General features: G+C 43.6%; 5 protein-coding genes across 6 annotated transcripts in view; 2 read left to right on the top strand and 3 right to left on the bottom strand.

The window, feature by feature from the left end:
- Window positions 1-138: 138 nt before the first annotated feature.
- SARC_10296 (hypothetical protein) lies at window positions 139-5,433 on the top strand (the record flags this gene model as incomplete). Its single annotated transcript, XM_014295672.1, has 8 exons — window positions 139-244; window positions 661-720; window positions 1,561-1,664; window positions 2,187-2,318; window positions 3,017-3,111; window positions 3,522-3,607; window positions 4,179-4,310; window positions 5,139-5,433. Coding segments are annotated over 8 exons (819 nt in total), but the record flags the coding sequence as incomplete, so codon positions are not given.
- Window positions 5,434-7,752: 2,319 nt separating this feature from the next.
- Window positions 7,753-12,709, top strand: SARC_10295. Of its 2 annotated transcripts, none has more exons than XM_014295671.1 (5): window positions 7,753-8,283; window positions 9,096-9,354; window positions 10,093-10,219; window positions 11,102-11,321; window positions 11,878-12,709. In XM_014295671.1, the coding sequence occupies exons 1-5, from the start codon at window positions 8,140-8,142 to the stop codon at window positions 12,151-12,153; spliced, it is 1,026 nt and encodes a 341-aa protein (XP_014151146.1). In that variant the 5' UTR covers window positions 7,753-8,139; the 3' UTR covers window positions 12,154-12,709. The 2 variants fall into 2 exon arrangements, with proteins under 2 accessions (XP_014151146.1, XP_014151145.1); XM_014295670.1 differs by having other exon boundaries at window positions 9,065-9,354.
- Window positions 12,710-12,838: 129 nt separating this feature from the next.
- On the bottom strand, window positions 12,839-13,438 carry SARC_10294 (hypothetical protein; the record flags this gene model as incomplete). Its single annotated transcript, XM_014295669.1, has 1 exon — window positions 12,839-13,438. One exon carries the CDS (start codon window positions 13,436-13,438, stop codon window positions 12,839-12,841), a length of 600 nt encoding a protein of 199 aa, XP_014151144.1.
- A 192-nt stretch (window positions 13,439-13,630) lies between these two features.
- On the bottom strand, window positions 13,631-13,852 carry SARC_10293 (hypothetical protein; the record flags this gene model as incomplete). Its single annotated transcript, XM_014295668.1, has 1 exon — window positions 13,631-13,852. One exon carries the CDS (start codon window positions 13,850-13,852, stop codon window positions 13,631-13,633), a length of 222 nt encoding a protein of 73 aa, XP_014151143.1.
- Window positions 13,853-14,511: 659 nt separating this feature from the next.
- SARC_10292 (hypothetical protein) overlaps window positions 14,512-15,857 on the bottom strand; it is a 2,009-nt gene continuing 663 nt past the window's right edge. Inside the window, exon 2 of the mRNA XM_014295667.1 lies at window positions 14,512-15,378. Coding sequence (XP_014151142.1) covers window positions 15,154-15,378 — 225 coding nt within the window. The 3' untranslated portion in view covers window positions 14,512-15,153. The remainder of the gene's footprint in view (window positions 15,379-15,857) is intronic.

The following is a 15,857-nucleotide window of genomic DNA, read 5'->3' as shown; positions in this document are numbered from 1 at the left end:
TATATACATAAAGTTAGCGTTTGGTTTCCGAATTGGGTATTGGTTTTTGGTTGGTTTCTGTATGTTCTGTACAATCCACTTTTAATATACCACTAAGTTTCCTGTCTTGTGGGACGGCGTTTGTTCGCTACGGTGTAGGAACGGCACGGGGCGAAGTCGGTCAAAGAGATTAAAACATTCATCACACAACTTCCGGGTTTGCAAGCCGAGCACCAGTCATTGAGGATACACACGAATATAGCAGGTGAGGGGTGGTAAAGAATTGCGCATTGTTCAGTATGTGTACATATACATAATTGTTCGCTGTTTAGGAAGGAGTATAGTATAGCTCCTCTGAAACCGGCTCAATGTCGCTAGCGGTCAGCAAATCAAAGGTCAAGTTGGGTTTCGAAGCCAAGAATTTGTAGCACTCGAATTATCAAAGTAGCAGTAATACATGATAGGTATATTTACGGTAAGAGTGAGGCGTAATTAAAACATCCATGCACATTGCGAATCTATATATACAGCCGCGGAAGGCTTCATCAAAATATGACAGAATATTTGCCTTGTCACCCTAAACTAAACCACCTCCACATATCTATCAGTTCGACCCCCTTTCAGAACACTGACTACTTCACTATGTTTGACTCATCTTCCCATCCCATCGTCTGCTTGCAGAACATATTATGGGCAAAACAAACGACCAAAAGTTCCTGAGTTGCCTGGAACAAGAGCAAAGTAAGTGACGACATGAGGTGGTGCAGACGTGTTTCGCTGTGTATTATTTCTTCTGACATGGATTGATGCTACGTGTTTGGATCTTTGGGCTCTTTATATAATTTGTATCGCATTTTTGGGATCGTATAGAAAATACTATCCGATGCGTGTGCGCGCGAGTTTGCGCGTGTGTGTGAGAGAGAGAGAGTATGTGTGTGTATGTGTGTGTATTCAAGGTTTCAGAATCAATGCTTTTGCACACACGCACATTCCACGTTTCAGCCGAAAGGTCTGTTGACATTGATTTGTCAATTCTGGTCTCACTTTGCAGTGTTCATCAGCGGCGTGGAGACTCACGCGGCGTCGTCCTATATAGAAGACTGCATCAACAGGACCCATCCACTGTCCAAAGTATCTCTCTACTATCTCCTTAGTTCTTCTGTGCACTACCTGCGTACACAGGAAGGGCCTGCACGTACATACAAGATGTTGAATATACTTGCACTACATCTTTTGCACAGCAGTGACCTAGGCGATTATGCATAGGCACATACTCCATATCTGCAATACCTTCGTTGTGGCCGTTGCCTGTATTTCGCTGGTTTCAAGTTACCTTCAACATTAGGAGTGGATTTTTTATCAGCGGTGTGCAACCATGGACCCCGAATTAATCCTGCCTGTCATCGAAAGCTTTTTTGTTGAATATCCTGTGTGCTTTCATCGAATTGTGCTCGATTATAGATTGCGTTTCATGAAACTCCTCATTGAAGCGGCAGTAGTACCCATTGGGGTTGGACTAGCTCCTGCTTCTGGCAGCTGCTACCTACAGTCCGCAAAGTTTGGCCCACTCTCATCTCTAAGTGCTTTGGCGTGCTCAGGTGTTGCGGTTGATGTGTTTGCAGTCGTTGATCAACGGCGGCTTGAAGTCCAAAGTGTTAGAGCACTACCGGAAAGAAATCATACAGGTACACTCAACTGATTTGTAGTTAAAAGTGACTGAGAGTAGTTTTATCTGCATGCACCTTGTAGTTCAGGCGTGGTATGCTCTGAGAAACCTACACGCACAGGCGCATTGACGCTCTGTAAAAGGACTGGGGAAATACCGTAACTTGACTATTTAAGTATCCTGCTACTACGGGAAGAGCCTTCCTAGGCATGTTGATTGTCTCGTGCTTTATCTGGAAATCATAAGTCATAACCTGGAGTTTAAGGTTGGTACTGTGTATGTTCAGCGCTATTGTAGAGTTCATTCTGCCGGATGCTGCATATATCTGAATACATTCTATGTTTTTACCATACGCCCATGTCATATTTTATTTCAGAATACTTTGCTTCGGCACAGGTCAGCATTCACACACGTACAACTACATGCATCAAATCTCATATTTTCGGGTATTTTCCCGTTTGCATCGCATATCAAGATATTTGTGTATGTGTGAATGATTGCAACCAGCCGCTTACTCACACCTACACACACACCCACACAGACATATGGCTTTGAACATTTAGAAACGATATACAATCTGGAGAAAGTGGGGCTGCTGTCCTCCACTACCGACGGTTTTAAATACGCGAATGTACAAAATCTGCTGCGGTTAGTAGTCGATGAGGTGGACGAGGTATAATACTACTATTCTGTTTATGTTGTATTGTATGTATAGTACTATTTTTCTATTTATGCTGTATTGGAGATATGATAATACTTTTCTATTTATGTTGTACTTGCGATATAGTACTACTTTCCTGTTTATGTTGTAATGGAGGTGTAGTACTACTTTTCTATTTATGTTGTAATGGAGTTTTAGCAGACACTTTTGATGGGCTTTCGTTCTTCGGTGTTTCAAACCAACTTGAATTGGGAAAAATAGAACCATACTTCACTGCCTCAGCGCATCAAAAGTTTTGTTCAAACATACGACTTGTAAAAGAGACCCGCACAGAATGTTGCAAGATGGTGCACAGCCATAATTTGACAATCTGGTACATTTGTGCACAGTCCCAATCAGACAATATCGGGCTCATTTGTGCAGCCCCAATTCCACAATATCAGTTTTCATTTGTGCACAGCCTCAATTTGACAATCAGGTTCATTTGTGCGCAGGCCCAATCTGACAATATCATGTCTTTCGCTGTGTTTCTTTGAACGATCCACAGTTGGCGTGTTGCGTGCTGTTGGACTCCTGTGTTACCTTGCCTTGCTTCTGCCTACGAGATAGACGAGCTATGAATTCGTTTATATCCCGCGCAGATATGCCCACGTATGATGAACAACTCTCACACACTTGATGTAACTTATCCACCCACTCCTATTGGGCAGCTCAATCCGGAAGATATTGCGTACGTATACAGTGGATATGCACCGTTGTCCGTGCGGCTGATAGAAACATTGTCCTCGCCACCACCTATGCCCAGGTACGTATACGTAAAGGGCCTGTCCTCTGTTTGGGGAGGGCACCCATGGTTAGTGCAGATGTGTGTGTTGATTCGTTTGTCGTGATTGGAACTTATAACCGGTGTTTGCACACGCCCGGTCCGCAGACATGCTCGGCGGGTACGGATGTGACCGAGAATTCATCTTCATATAAATGGACAGATAAACTTTCCCTGGGTATTGTGAAATCTCGCGTGTGTGATCACAAATCAATGTATGGCTTGTATCAAAGCGCTTAGTTTCTTAGCTATGCTTGTGCTTCTCATTAAATGCCGATGTGGTCATGCTATCCACCCATTTGGTACTGTGGGTCAAATGCACAAGATATGAGTGCCTTTGTGATATTGTGCATGCAACTCATTGTTCCGCAAAATACGCCGCCCACTTTCAGGAACATTGAAGTCGCTATGAGGGACCTCCCTGGGCCCCACTTCGAACACGATAACACCACAAGAATCATACCAGGACAATACAGAGGTGAGCCAACAACGCCTGCGAGGCACATGCACGGTCTGCTTTCTAATACTGCTACTTGTAACGTGATATTTTCAGATGCAGATGACATATGTTAGTTTCAATCACTATATTGCGTGAAGCGTACATGATCCGGCAGCAAACTGGATCGCATTGGCATTGAAGTCTTACTGTGCTATCCTTATCCCGTGGTATTCTGAATCTGACTGCAGCCCCAGCATAGTTCGTCAATCTGGCGTGTCGCCTATAACACTCGAGGAAATTGCCTCCTTATTCTCCATTAGAGCTCCAAAATCAGCGCAATCACAAACGCGGCATCAATCACCTCTCACGCAGCATCAATCACCTCTCACGCAGCATCAATCACCTCTCACGCAGCATCAATCACCTCTCACGCGGCATCAATCACCTCTCACGCAGCCAAAATATGGATACCTAACTAACTGCTTGGTGGCCGCAAGCCAACCATCACAACCGACACGTAGCCTTCATATGCACACACTAAAGCAGCAAAGTATCACCTACACACTTTCTGGTCCAACCTAAAGGCTCGTACACACTCCACATAAAACAGCACCGACGATAAGGGTTGGCGGACAACCAGGAAATGAAGGCGCGAAGAAGAAAGTGATTCTCGTTTACTTCTTGGGAGGCGTGACTTACGCGGAGGTTGCGGCAATCCGGTTTCTCGCCAAGAAATCTGAAGGTATGATATAGCGATACCCTCTGAAGCATACGAACAGGTGTTCGTAATCTCACCCTTGTATATATTGATATGTATTTGTTTGCGCACTTACGGAGGTGTTGAAATACGCTTACGTGTTGTCACCTAGCTATAGGCGTCGGATCAGGCCCCAAGTATCTGAGCCTTTGCAGACATTTATGCCATCGTTTGTGGCTCGTTTGAGTTCTGACGCATCCGGAGATAGCGAATTCGTAGATATTGTTTCATGTTCATGCAATTTATATGCCTGTTTGTTTATAGTTTCTCTACCTAGATGTCGAATACTGACTGTTACGTACAAATTAGCAACTGTTTAGGCACTAAGGTCTGTGTGCCTATGTGTGAGTGCGGATTAATTATTGGATTTTAGAGACGTGTGCGAGGCCAGTGCAGGATGCCATAGTATGAACGGGATGCCTTTAATCCGCGGATCCCTTTGTGCTTGTTTCTTTTATCTTGGTGATTGAGTGCTGGTGGTACTGGGACTCGAGGAAAGTGCGGATTGCCCCGAATGAGATAAACTATTCGCTGGGTGTAGTGAACACAAGCTATTCAGATTGATTTGCGTCTTCATCTGTGATACATGGGGGGGGGCATTTCGTGTTTTATGTACAATTCTCGCTGCTTTATCTTGTGTGATAATTTTGTCCCAAGTTTGTATCAGTTCTTGTGCTAGTTATATGTGCCTGTGTGAGTGTAATCGATACTTGTGCTGTTCTTCATCTACGCAGTATTATGTACGCTTACTGAATACAATACCGCATACACCAATTCAAAGTTAACGTGTTCGTACAACCGGTTGAATTTCAGGACAGAAAGAGTATATCATCGCGACCACCAATATGATGAAGGCCGAGAGCTTCCTGTCGCCTCTCTTCAATCCCTTGCCAATCCCGCCAAAGGGATCTCGGTAGCCCACAATACCTCCAGTAGCGTGCGTATACCAAAGATAGAATCTGGACCAGCAATGTTAATAAATAGTGGACTGGTTTCCGCTAATGTGCGTCCCTGTATTGATAAGAGAGAGGGATGAGAAATTTCCAACTCAAGATATATGCTTCCGTTGTCGTGGAGAAACATACTGTGATATATAAACAGATGAAAGGTGATTTATTTTAATGAAACAATTCTTCGCACATGAGTTTGACGTCACTGTTTAAACGCCTTGTGTGGTATTACATACAGTTTGTCGTAAACTTGGTCCTAATTATACTGCTCGCTTAAAGCCCACCTGACTATCTTAGTTTTTAATGGGCAACTGAGACTCCATAGCTGCATGCTGTGTACTGAGAAATGCGCAGGTCCATTGCAGCCACTTCCTAGAACGCCTAGTGGCAGGAGTAAGCCGCCTGGAGAAAATACCGCTGAAGCTTATCACCTCTATACTCAGATAACAAACTAATCTACAGACCTGCAATATATTATCGTATCTTTACTGTGTGATTGACAGTTCTTACATATAGCATCTAGCATCGAACACGAAATCCACCTCTTTCCTACTCAAATACGCGTCTTTACTATAAAAACCGATGCGTGACGTCCTACTGAGTAGTTTGTACACTACAGATGCATTGGCTATCGTCGGACTCGTCTCACGACAACGCCAAGCACAAGACTGCGCATAAAGATAGCGAATTAATTGCTGAGCAGATAGTCAGTGACAACAGTATAGGCACAACAGAGCCACGAATATGGTCGGCTATCCTCTGGAAGAACAAAATGCAAGCAAACGCATCACTGAGGCTGGAAAGTATGCTCAGTCAAGCTATATATTACTCGTTGTAATAGCCTGCTCAATAGGATATTCTAAACATGTGTGCAGGAGCAGTGACCCAGAGCTTACTTTTTAGCAAGCAGATCGCACACGAAAGTCAGAATATGACAATTGCTTACACACGACAGTGACACGAAAGTCACACAAAAGATACACGAAATTCCGTCTACGCGAAAGTCTACACGTAATTCGAAAGGCCGCAGACTTTGCATTTGCCGGCTCGGTACAGTGTGGTACAGTTCTATACTTCCGCTTGTGCGTTGTCAAGGTGACCACCCACTGGACGAAACTTGGCACGATTATGATGAGCGAGTAAAGTATGTGCTTTCAGTACAGCCTATGATCGATTTCGTGGGGTACGAGTCTATCTGCGCGATGAAAGAATATTACAATCCACTTGTTGAACACGAGCTCGGCTTAAGTACTAGTGGCGTCGGTGGTGTACGCTCCGTCAGGTACTTGTATGCACCTGATACTGTGTTGCTCGAGAACACTTCTGTGTCGCATAGTAAGTCTGAGGGTGTGTTGAGTACCATAAAGCAGTTTATAGCCGAGATCGGATACGAAACGCAGTAAGCCGTGCACAGTTAGGGTACAATCCAATGCCTGATTGAGGAAATCGAGAACGAGTGTTGCTATAGCAACCTGTATACCATGGGAATTCACCCATAAGCAGTGCCGCTAGCCATGTGGTTTGAGTCAGAGATGGATAGAATAGTGTATCCCAAATTGCACTTCGAATCGCGTGATGATAGAGGCAAGTTATTCAACGGGCGAGTTCTGAAGAACACGGTGCCGTCGATTCTATGCCGTATTTCAACTGACACTCAGACTTGATGGGGTTTAGTACAAGCTTAGTCCGAAGTAGTTTAGAATCGATTCGTTAGCTTGTAGTATCCTTGTGTAATAGACTCGTAAGAGGTATTTGGATCTCCCTCAGCAGGTTATACTGGAACTACGGGCAAGATACATGCAGGCAATTTCACTGAACTTGTAGGTGCAAGTTATAAGTCAAGCATGTGGATATAGAAAAATTCTATATAGTTCTGCTATAAAGTCAGCCAAGATTATTGCATCTCAAACTCGTTGCATACTCCACAACGAGTGCTTTCGGTTTCTAATAAATGATGGTAAGTATGCAATAGTAAATAAATGAAGGCAGAAATACCCCATATCCGCATTCTCTTGCACTTCCCCCTTGCGGCGACGCTCAGCTAACTAAACTCTAATAGGGTGCCTGAGAGTGACAAACGCTTGAAAGACAAAAGAGGCGAGACATCCAATATAGTCTATAGACCTATTTATATCATCTTGGTGAAAATGTATATTTATACTATTTCTGGGCCAGTGCCCAAATTACGTGTAAAACCCCTATATTCACAAGCATGGCCCATCACCTCCTAAAGACAAGAAGGCTATACATACAAAGCCTCTCCTAGAGAAAGACATCTCATGATGTATGTAAATACATTGTGCCCTTTGTCATGCTCCCATCTCGAAGAGAAATAACGGTCATCTGAGGACTGACCAGTGACACAAATCAGAGCTCCGTATTATTTTCAGTAGTCCCAGTGAATATTGTATACAAATACGTATTTATTTTACTAATAACGTAGACCCCCACGGCACCTTCCATTTGAAACTGAAACAGGGGTCTCGGCCTCTCGGGGAGGCTATTTATGTAGCATTTCACACTATAAACCCTATACCCTGGGGCTATAGGAGACGGTCAAGTTCAGAACGAACACATATATAATCCGCAATCAGATGGCCATCATGACCTTCACCAAATGACATCGTGACAAGGCATATTTAGAACTCAGCACACACTCGTCTGCCTAGTAGAGAAACTCGATATATCTCAAATGTATAATTCTCGATAAGACTTATAGCATAAAAGATCGCCATATAGAAAGTCTAAAGCCCGTAAGAAAGCGCCGGTCCTCCTTCGCTCAAACAAAGATTTATATAAATACCAGGTTCGAATACACAAATATATACTCTGCTTGTCAAGATTGAAGAACTTGCTCAGCAGCCATGTCGCTATTTCGAAGTATAACCCGCCTATGGACCAATTCACAGTGTAAAGCAGCGCACACGCACAAAGTGGCCTTCTACAGCGCTGTGTGTGACCGACCTGAGGACCACCACACACCTGAGATCGACTTGCGGCTAAATTCGGTATGTAAGTGCAAGGTGTGCACATGAACTCAACAAGCTCTGAATCCCGCTGAGGTAGTATACACTGCCATATCACCTTATTTATCAAGCAACTGTTATGCACAACCACAGTGTTTGGCCACAGGCCAAATTGGGGGGTGGGGCACACGAGTAGTTCCGCTGGTCGTCACTGTGTTCAGAGAGGTCACTCGCTATGTTCCTTAGTGCTTGCACAAAGTACAATCAATCCTCGGTATATTCATAAGAGTGGGAGGACAATAACTAAGCACATACCAGCCGAAGATGGCGAATGTACGAGGTGTATGTTGCCGAATTGCAGGAGTTGGTTCCAGTTTTACACACCAAGTTCATTTTATACTTTACATACGTATTACACTAGTGTATTTCTACTTTGACTGTACATAACACGCGAGAAGCTAGATTTAAATACACTTGCTGTATCGGTCATTATCGATTTATTAAACCATATCATAATGTACCCGTATATACGAGCGCTGCCCCCACAATACAGGGCTATACCGAAATACGTCCATATGTTCTATATGCGTGTTTCATTTGACAACAACTTGTATCAGCTTTACGCTTATCTCAATAGGATTGTACCAAACTTGTAAATATTGATACTTTATCATTGAACCGTATATCCAAGGTGACAATTTTAAGCACGCTTTCAGGTGTAAGTAATGTAGACTGTGACTTTTTATTTAGATATACATGGTTTCGCTTGTCGGGTAGGAATCATTTTCTGCTGGTAAACGGCTCGCATGTGTTCGTTCTGCAGGCACTGAATAGTTTACAATCTGCATGTGCAGATCCGTACAGCTCTGAAAGATCTCGGCGACGGGACAGTCACGCTCTCACTACCCAATGCGGTCGGAGATGGAAACCCAAAAGCTACAGACGACACTTCACGATCACCGGAAAGTGTGGTACAGAGTAATAAAATCGCTATGATAAGCATCAGTAACCCGGGTGGGCGCAATAGCTTAAGTGGCAAGATGATGTGCGAGCTAGCAGACGCAGTGGACGTGTTACAGGCATGGGAAGGAGGCGCGGGGGTTGTTCTGCACGGTAAGGATGTCCCCGGGAAGTGGGGCAGTAGGGTTCTGTAGTGGTAGTTCACCATGTATTTAAATGTGTACGTTTGGTGACTGTGAAGGTAGAACTGAATGTGAATGCGAACTCTTGCAATTGCATATATCTCATTTCTGTGCTTATATTTCATAGATGGGAAATTAGTACTTATTGTAAATGCGATCTATTGGCATAAGTGTATGACGGTAGAAATATCGACTGAACTGATATTGTCTTTGTGCGCCGGGTTGCTTCAATTGAACGAGGTTGTAGGAGACAAGTAGCAAATGAAACTTACTGTCTTCCGAGACAACCGTAAGGGTGTAGTCGTCGTGTCCTCACTCTTCAGTGATATGTGATAGTCTACCTTTGTATTTATGTTCGCTTTTCTGGTTTTCGAACCAAATTTATTACACCTTCGGTAAGGCTAAATACAATATAGTTGTTATATTATATAGCTTAAGTATGCGTATGCCTACAGTTCTTGTCCAAGATATGAGATTCGGATCTGAATCATGTTTACAGCTGCTTGTATATTTCATGTATGAAATTAAGCTTGCGTATATCTCTTCAGACGGACTAGTTTCAATGCGGAAGCCCCAACTGCCGTACTCCCGAGTATCGCACTGTGCAATCCGTTTGGTGGAGTATAATGCAAATATATCTAGCCACAAAGTTTGATTTCCGGTACCTCTACTGCTTTTCCCGCTGTTGTTATTGTCCGTCATATCACAGGAGAAAACGGCTTTTTTTGTGCGGGAGCGGATCTCAAAGTAGCTGCACAGCATATGCTGGGACCGTCTGAGAACGGAATGGGCGAGGAGATGTCTTATTTGATGCACCACACTACGAGCAGACTCAGGTAGGTTTCGGATGCCGAAGTAACGTGATTACCAGGGTTTCGCATTAGTTACCGTTCATGTGGTACCAAAATCCAGGTAATGCCGGTGTGATTCAGTTCGAGAACGCGAACCATTCTCTTTCATGCGTAGCGCTGTGATTAGCAATCAGTACCTGTATGCTCTCGTGTTTTGGTTTTAGGCCATCGAGCCAATAGTTTGTCTGTATAAAAGGGGCTAACGCTGAGTATATAGATCTCAAGCGGTGTGCTCTTTTGGGGGTTTAATGGCGTAGTTATACCAATACGTTCTTAAGTAGGAGCATGTGCGTATGTGTAATGGTATATTGATTCAGATATGTATCGTCTATGGGGACTTTGACGAACATTCAAGTTCTTATATCATATACTGGGCACTCGTTCATAACATTGGCAAAATTTCGGAACTTGCAGTCGTTATCGTATTGCTTTTGATCTGCATAGCATTTCGAGGTATGCACTTGTTCTATGTTGTTTCGTTTTGTGCAGTCTGTGTATAGGTAGGAGTGCGTACATGTATCGCTGTGCTCATGTGGAATGGTTGCAACACACGCGTGCTACTGGTGGCTGAATAATGCAATGTTGTATCAAGGCACACTCAGTTATCTTCATCATAAGTTTTTCTGTAGCTGTACCTGTTTAGGTTGGCAGCTATGTGTTGTAAAATAGTATTGGCTATGTATCTGTATTTGTATATATTTCTTGTCTCACAAGTGTACATCATTGTCATCCATTGACTGGAGCATGAATGGTATTCAGGGCGATACTTTATGTAGATATATATTGAATTTCGTCAGCTATCATCCCGTATACTAAACAATATTGCATCAGTTTCTGATACAATCATCAATCTCTTCTCGCACACAGAGCTTTGCCTCTCATATCTGTGGCAGCCATTGAAGGGGCGGCCGTTGGCGGAGGTGCTGAGCTAGCTACTGCTTGTGACTTCCGAGTGATGGCTAAGGACAGCTACATTCGCTTTGTGCATGCCTTACTGTCGGTGGTACCTGGGTGGGGAGGCGGCACGCGCCTGACGAAGATTGTGGGCCGGAGGGATGCGCTGCGTATCGTGTGCACGGCTGATAAGGTGGGTATTCGTATTGTGTGCGTTGTATGCAGGACTGTTGTTTTGATTAAGAGAACATAATATTGTGTTTTGATTTATAGACGATCCGCTCATATCGGACATCGATGGTTGAACGCTCAAGCGAGTTCTGCAATTTTCTTGTGATGCAAGCACAATTGGGTCATCGTAACTGCATTGGCCTATGAATAAGGAGGACTGATGGCTGTTGCAAGTTTATGTGTTGGGAGTGCGCTTGTGCTTCTACGATGTTAGATCTCAATATCAAAGTTGGCTTAGGATTTCTCTAGCGGCAAGCGTTGCTATCAGCGGTCAGAATATTGCATGTGCTTGCTAGTATAGTGTGTACTATCATGTGCACCTCGGACTCTTACATTGCTGAATAAACTTCTCGCTGCACGTGATACCACATAAGTCTCATTTTGATATGAAGCGAACCAGCTGCAACGTTATCTGTTTTTACAATCGGTTCGAGAGTGCTCTTTTTCTCAAACATTTCCCAGGCATTTGCAATATTGTGTAATGACGTTCTCTCATGTAAAGTATCCTTTGATGACAGATACACGCGGACCAAGCTATGGCCTTTGGACTGTGTGACGAAGTAGTGGAAACGAGCACAGACACAGTAAAAGTGGCAACCGGCTTCCTGCAAAAACTCACCGCTAATAGCACAGCAGCGACACGAGCGCTTAAAACTGTGGTGAGTCAAGCGGATGATGATGCATACAGGCCGTCGCTGAATCACGAGCACGATGTTTTCTCGCGCATGTGGGGAAATAAAGCTAGCGCGGAACAGATCGGCAAAGGTGGTGCTAGTGCCAGGAAAGGGGATTAAATCATACAGCACCCATGCTCTTACGGCCTTATCGGGCTTTGAACTGTGTGCGCATTGCTAATCTCACAGCCTATATCCTGAGACTTATCAAACGTAGCCTATATCCTGAAACTTATCAAACGTATTGATTTCGCTGGCTGCCGTTTTCAGAATCTCACAACTTGAGGCGTTAAATGCCCGATTGATGTTGTACACCATCTCCGCTCATCAATTACATGGACTATAAAACGCTGTGGCGACAGAAAACGGTCTATAGAGCAAGACGCCAGCCTCATGTGGCTGACAAGAATACTTCCGCCATGGTAGTGTACCAGTGTACCATGCGATAGTCACTCACGGCTACTTCTTATGCAGTGCAAACGTACCATAATATTTGGGACCCGATACAAACAATTTTACGGAATCATACGACTCCATATTTTGAACGTTTCGAATTCGAACAATTATATAGAATGTAGCCCAGTTACTACTGAATGTCGTCCACAGGGTCCGACGACATCTTCAAAGTAGTCTGATTAAATGCGAAGCATAAAAGTTTACTAGTATAAAATTCATCGAGTATAACATTTAGGTTATTTGTCGAATGATTCAATATAGACAACAGTCGGGATAGATTCAAATTTGCAAAATAATTCTGATTGAGGATTAATTTATTGTATCCTAGATGCGTGTAGTGATAAAAAATTTAAAACATAGATTCAGTAGTGGCGACGGCTGTGTCAATAACACCCTCAGTGCATGTCTTCTGGGCAGCAGCACCTGTCTGTTCTGCACAAGCAAGAAAAGGCTTGAGGACAACAGCGTCAAATTGGTCAACCATGTCGGCTGCGGCGGGTAGCATAGTCTTTGCCTTTGTGATGAGACCTTTCATGCAGGTTACAAGCTCGGCATCAGTGGGAGTGGCCAGGCACACAGGGATGTCAGCGTTAGCGGCATCATTGACGCTCTGGGCGATGGTGGCCATATCAGCCATACCAATCATACCCAGCATAGAGCCATATGTGCTCCATAGGTTGTTCACCTCATCAAGAGTGACTTGAATTCCACAGTGGTCGAATTGAGATTTACCGTAGCAGACATTCAAGCTGGTCTTGAACTCAGTGACAGCAGGGTCTACAACCATAGCAATCATAATTGGGTCTATGTCCAAACGGCTGGCTGGCACAAGCATGCCAATAGCTGCCTTGAATGCACTATCAATAGTACCCTCCACACACACACACTTGTCTGTCGGCAGCCTGGGCACACGCAACAAGGGGTTCAAACAGTTGAGAAACAACTCCATCAATTATAGGGCCGGCGGTAGAAAAGCTGCCGCGGCCTGTGCAACTAAAGCGGTGTTACAAGCAATAGCCTCGGTATCAGTGGCCTTAGCAACACAAACGGGCACACCAGTGTTGACTGCGTCAAGTCCGGATTGTACGGTTGAGGCCATATCAGCCATACCAACCATACCCAACATAGAACCGTACTGGGCTCAAGCAGCATTGATCTCGCCAAGGGCGACCTTCTCGGTACATCTGATAAGTGATGAGGCATCGGCGTAGCATCCGTTTAAAACTAAGTGCTCCTTGAAAGTGGCAACAATGGGGTCAGCAACCATATGTGCCATGTTAGCATCGATTGCTAGACGATCTTGCGGAACAGATGCGGCGTTGGCGACAACGGCGACCAAGGCAATAGCGGTGATAGCTTGCATTTTGGATATGTGATTATTGATAAGAAAATAAGGTAATTGTTTTGAACTTCCTCGATCACCTCTTGCCGTTTGTAAATCCATTATCATCTCAAAAACGTATTCGTGCCTGAGGATGCTCTATAACGTAGAATATAGATATCGTCATCCAAGAGTATAGCATGCCCACCTACAATGGTCAATGTAGGGCTATCTGGTGGGTTTGAGAAAATAGCGAGCGTACTATTCACTATTCACGATTCTGAAGTATTTTATATATAAAATACGTACTAAATTTCCAGAGCACAAGTACACCTGTGCACGACCCCTGGCGCCTTCTGGAATCTGGGCTTCTAGCCTCTATGCGCTATGGCTCTATCATAAACAGACAGATGCTGCTACCCAGAAGACTTGCGCTGAGGGTGTTATTGACACCGCCGTCGCCACCTCTGAATCACTGCTTTAAATATTAAATTAACACACTTACCTGTAATGAAACAGTCGAATGTCAATTGAATATAGTCTCGACATATTCAATTCATATCAACCTAATTCAACAATCTTATTTCAAAGCAATCATACTGAAAGATAGAAGTTGTCGTGATTGAATAAAAGCGTACCTTTACACAAAGCGAATAGGACATATGATGCTACGTAAGATACTTCAGGGGTTATTGTCCTTGTGCGAGGTGATGTTGTTGGATGCTCGAAAACGGACAGTAAAATTGATTTTGACACACTTCCACTGTTCATAACTGCACAAGCTGGTTAACTGTTCGCAGTCCTTGCTGGAACTAAAAATTGTGTGACATTATCCAGGGGGCACATACAAATACTTATTTTACACATGCGAAATCAAATTGTAGCACTATTTTATAAATTGTATAGCGTAAGTCGTTCAAAAACTCAAATAGGCTGTACACATACACATGTGTGCCCACTGTAACAGTGTAGTGCCGGTACTACGACAATTGAGTTTGAAGCAGAAGCAGAAGTCATATCTGTACAGTGCGCGAGTCTGCATATCTATGTTTTCATGTATTGCTCGCCAAATCCGATTCCACGAATACAAGCTGAATATTAACGCGCCTCATTGCATAATTTCGAAGCCTATCCATATTCGACCCAAAATGAGCCCAAACACTCAAAAGTACACCCACTTCAGTCATGGTATCCGGTTCAATTTTGCAGATCCAGAATTGTCAAATATATTCTCGATCACACAATAATGAGCACCAGCTACCAGCCTACTCCTGGTAATGTATAATATCCTACGCTCGCCATAACCTGTCGATGAAGCAATTGTATCTCCGAATACCCAGCCATCATTTTAAAATCCAGTACAGTACACAGAATAGAGCAGTGCATATCCCAACTATTCTGCATATGCTCATTCCACTCCCGCTGCTTACAAGCTCAGTGAGCTTTTCCATAGCTCCACCGAGTACTCTTCCAGATTCTCCAAATTTGTCTTGAAGACTATCAAGAAAACTATTATGTTCCTGAACGTCGCTGTGAATGCCACGAGTGAGGTTCTTGAGAGCTCCAACCTATAAATGGATGATAGTTACAGTTCAAAGTCAATCAAATGTCGGACAACGTGACATAGTCAGACCCAGGTATCCTTGCAATACGATAAAGCGTAGAGTAAAGTCACAGTACAATAGTCTTGACAGTCAAGCCTATACCTGCCATCTTCGGTGAAGTGCCGAAAAAAAAAGGAACCATGAATGCACAATAACGCACGAACACCTGACTTCAAAGAAAGGAAAAATAATTATACATCAACTCTGACGTAGTTAACCACAAGCACATGTCTCTGAACAGTCAAGGTTGTGCGGAATCAATAAAAATCAATTCTCTCGTGAAAACGATAAAAGCGAGCACGTGTAGAGAGAATACATGTAGAGAGAATACGCCACTAGCACCACTAGGAAATACCATATACACGCGAATATATCATAATAATTATACCAAACCGAAAAACATTGTTACAATTCACGTATACATCAGACAGACATCAGACAGT

This window comes from Sphaeroforma arctica, assembly GCF_001186125.1.
Source record: "Sphaeroforma arctica JP610 unplaced genomic scaffold supercont1.1198, whole genome shotgun sequence".
NCBI lineage: Eukaryota > Ichthyosporea > Ichthyophonida > Sphaeroforma > Sphaeroforma arctica.
The sequence above is the reverse complement of the archived record's forward strand: the minus strand, read 5'-3'. Positions and strand labels throughout refer to the sequence as shown.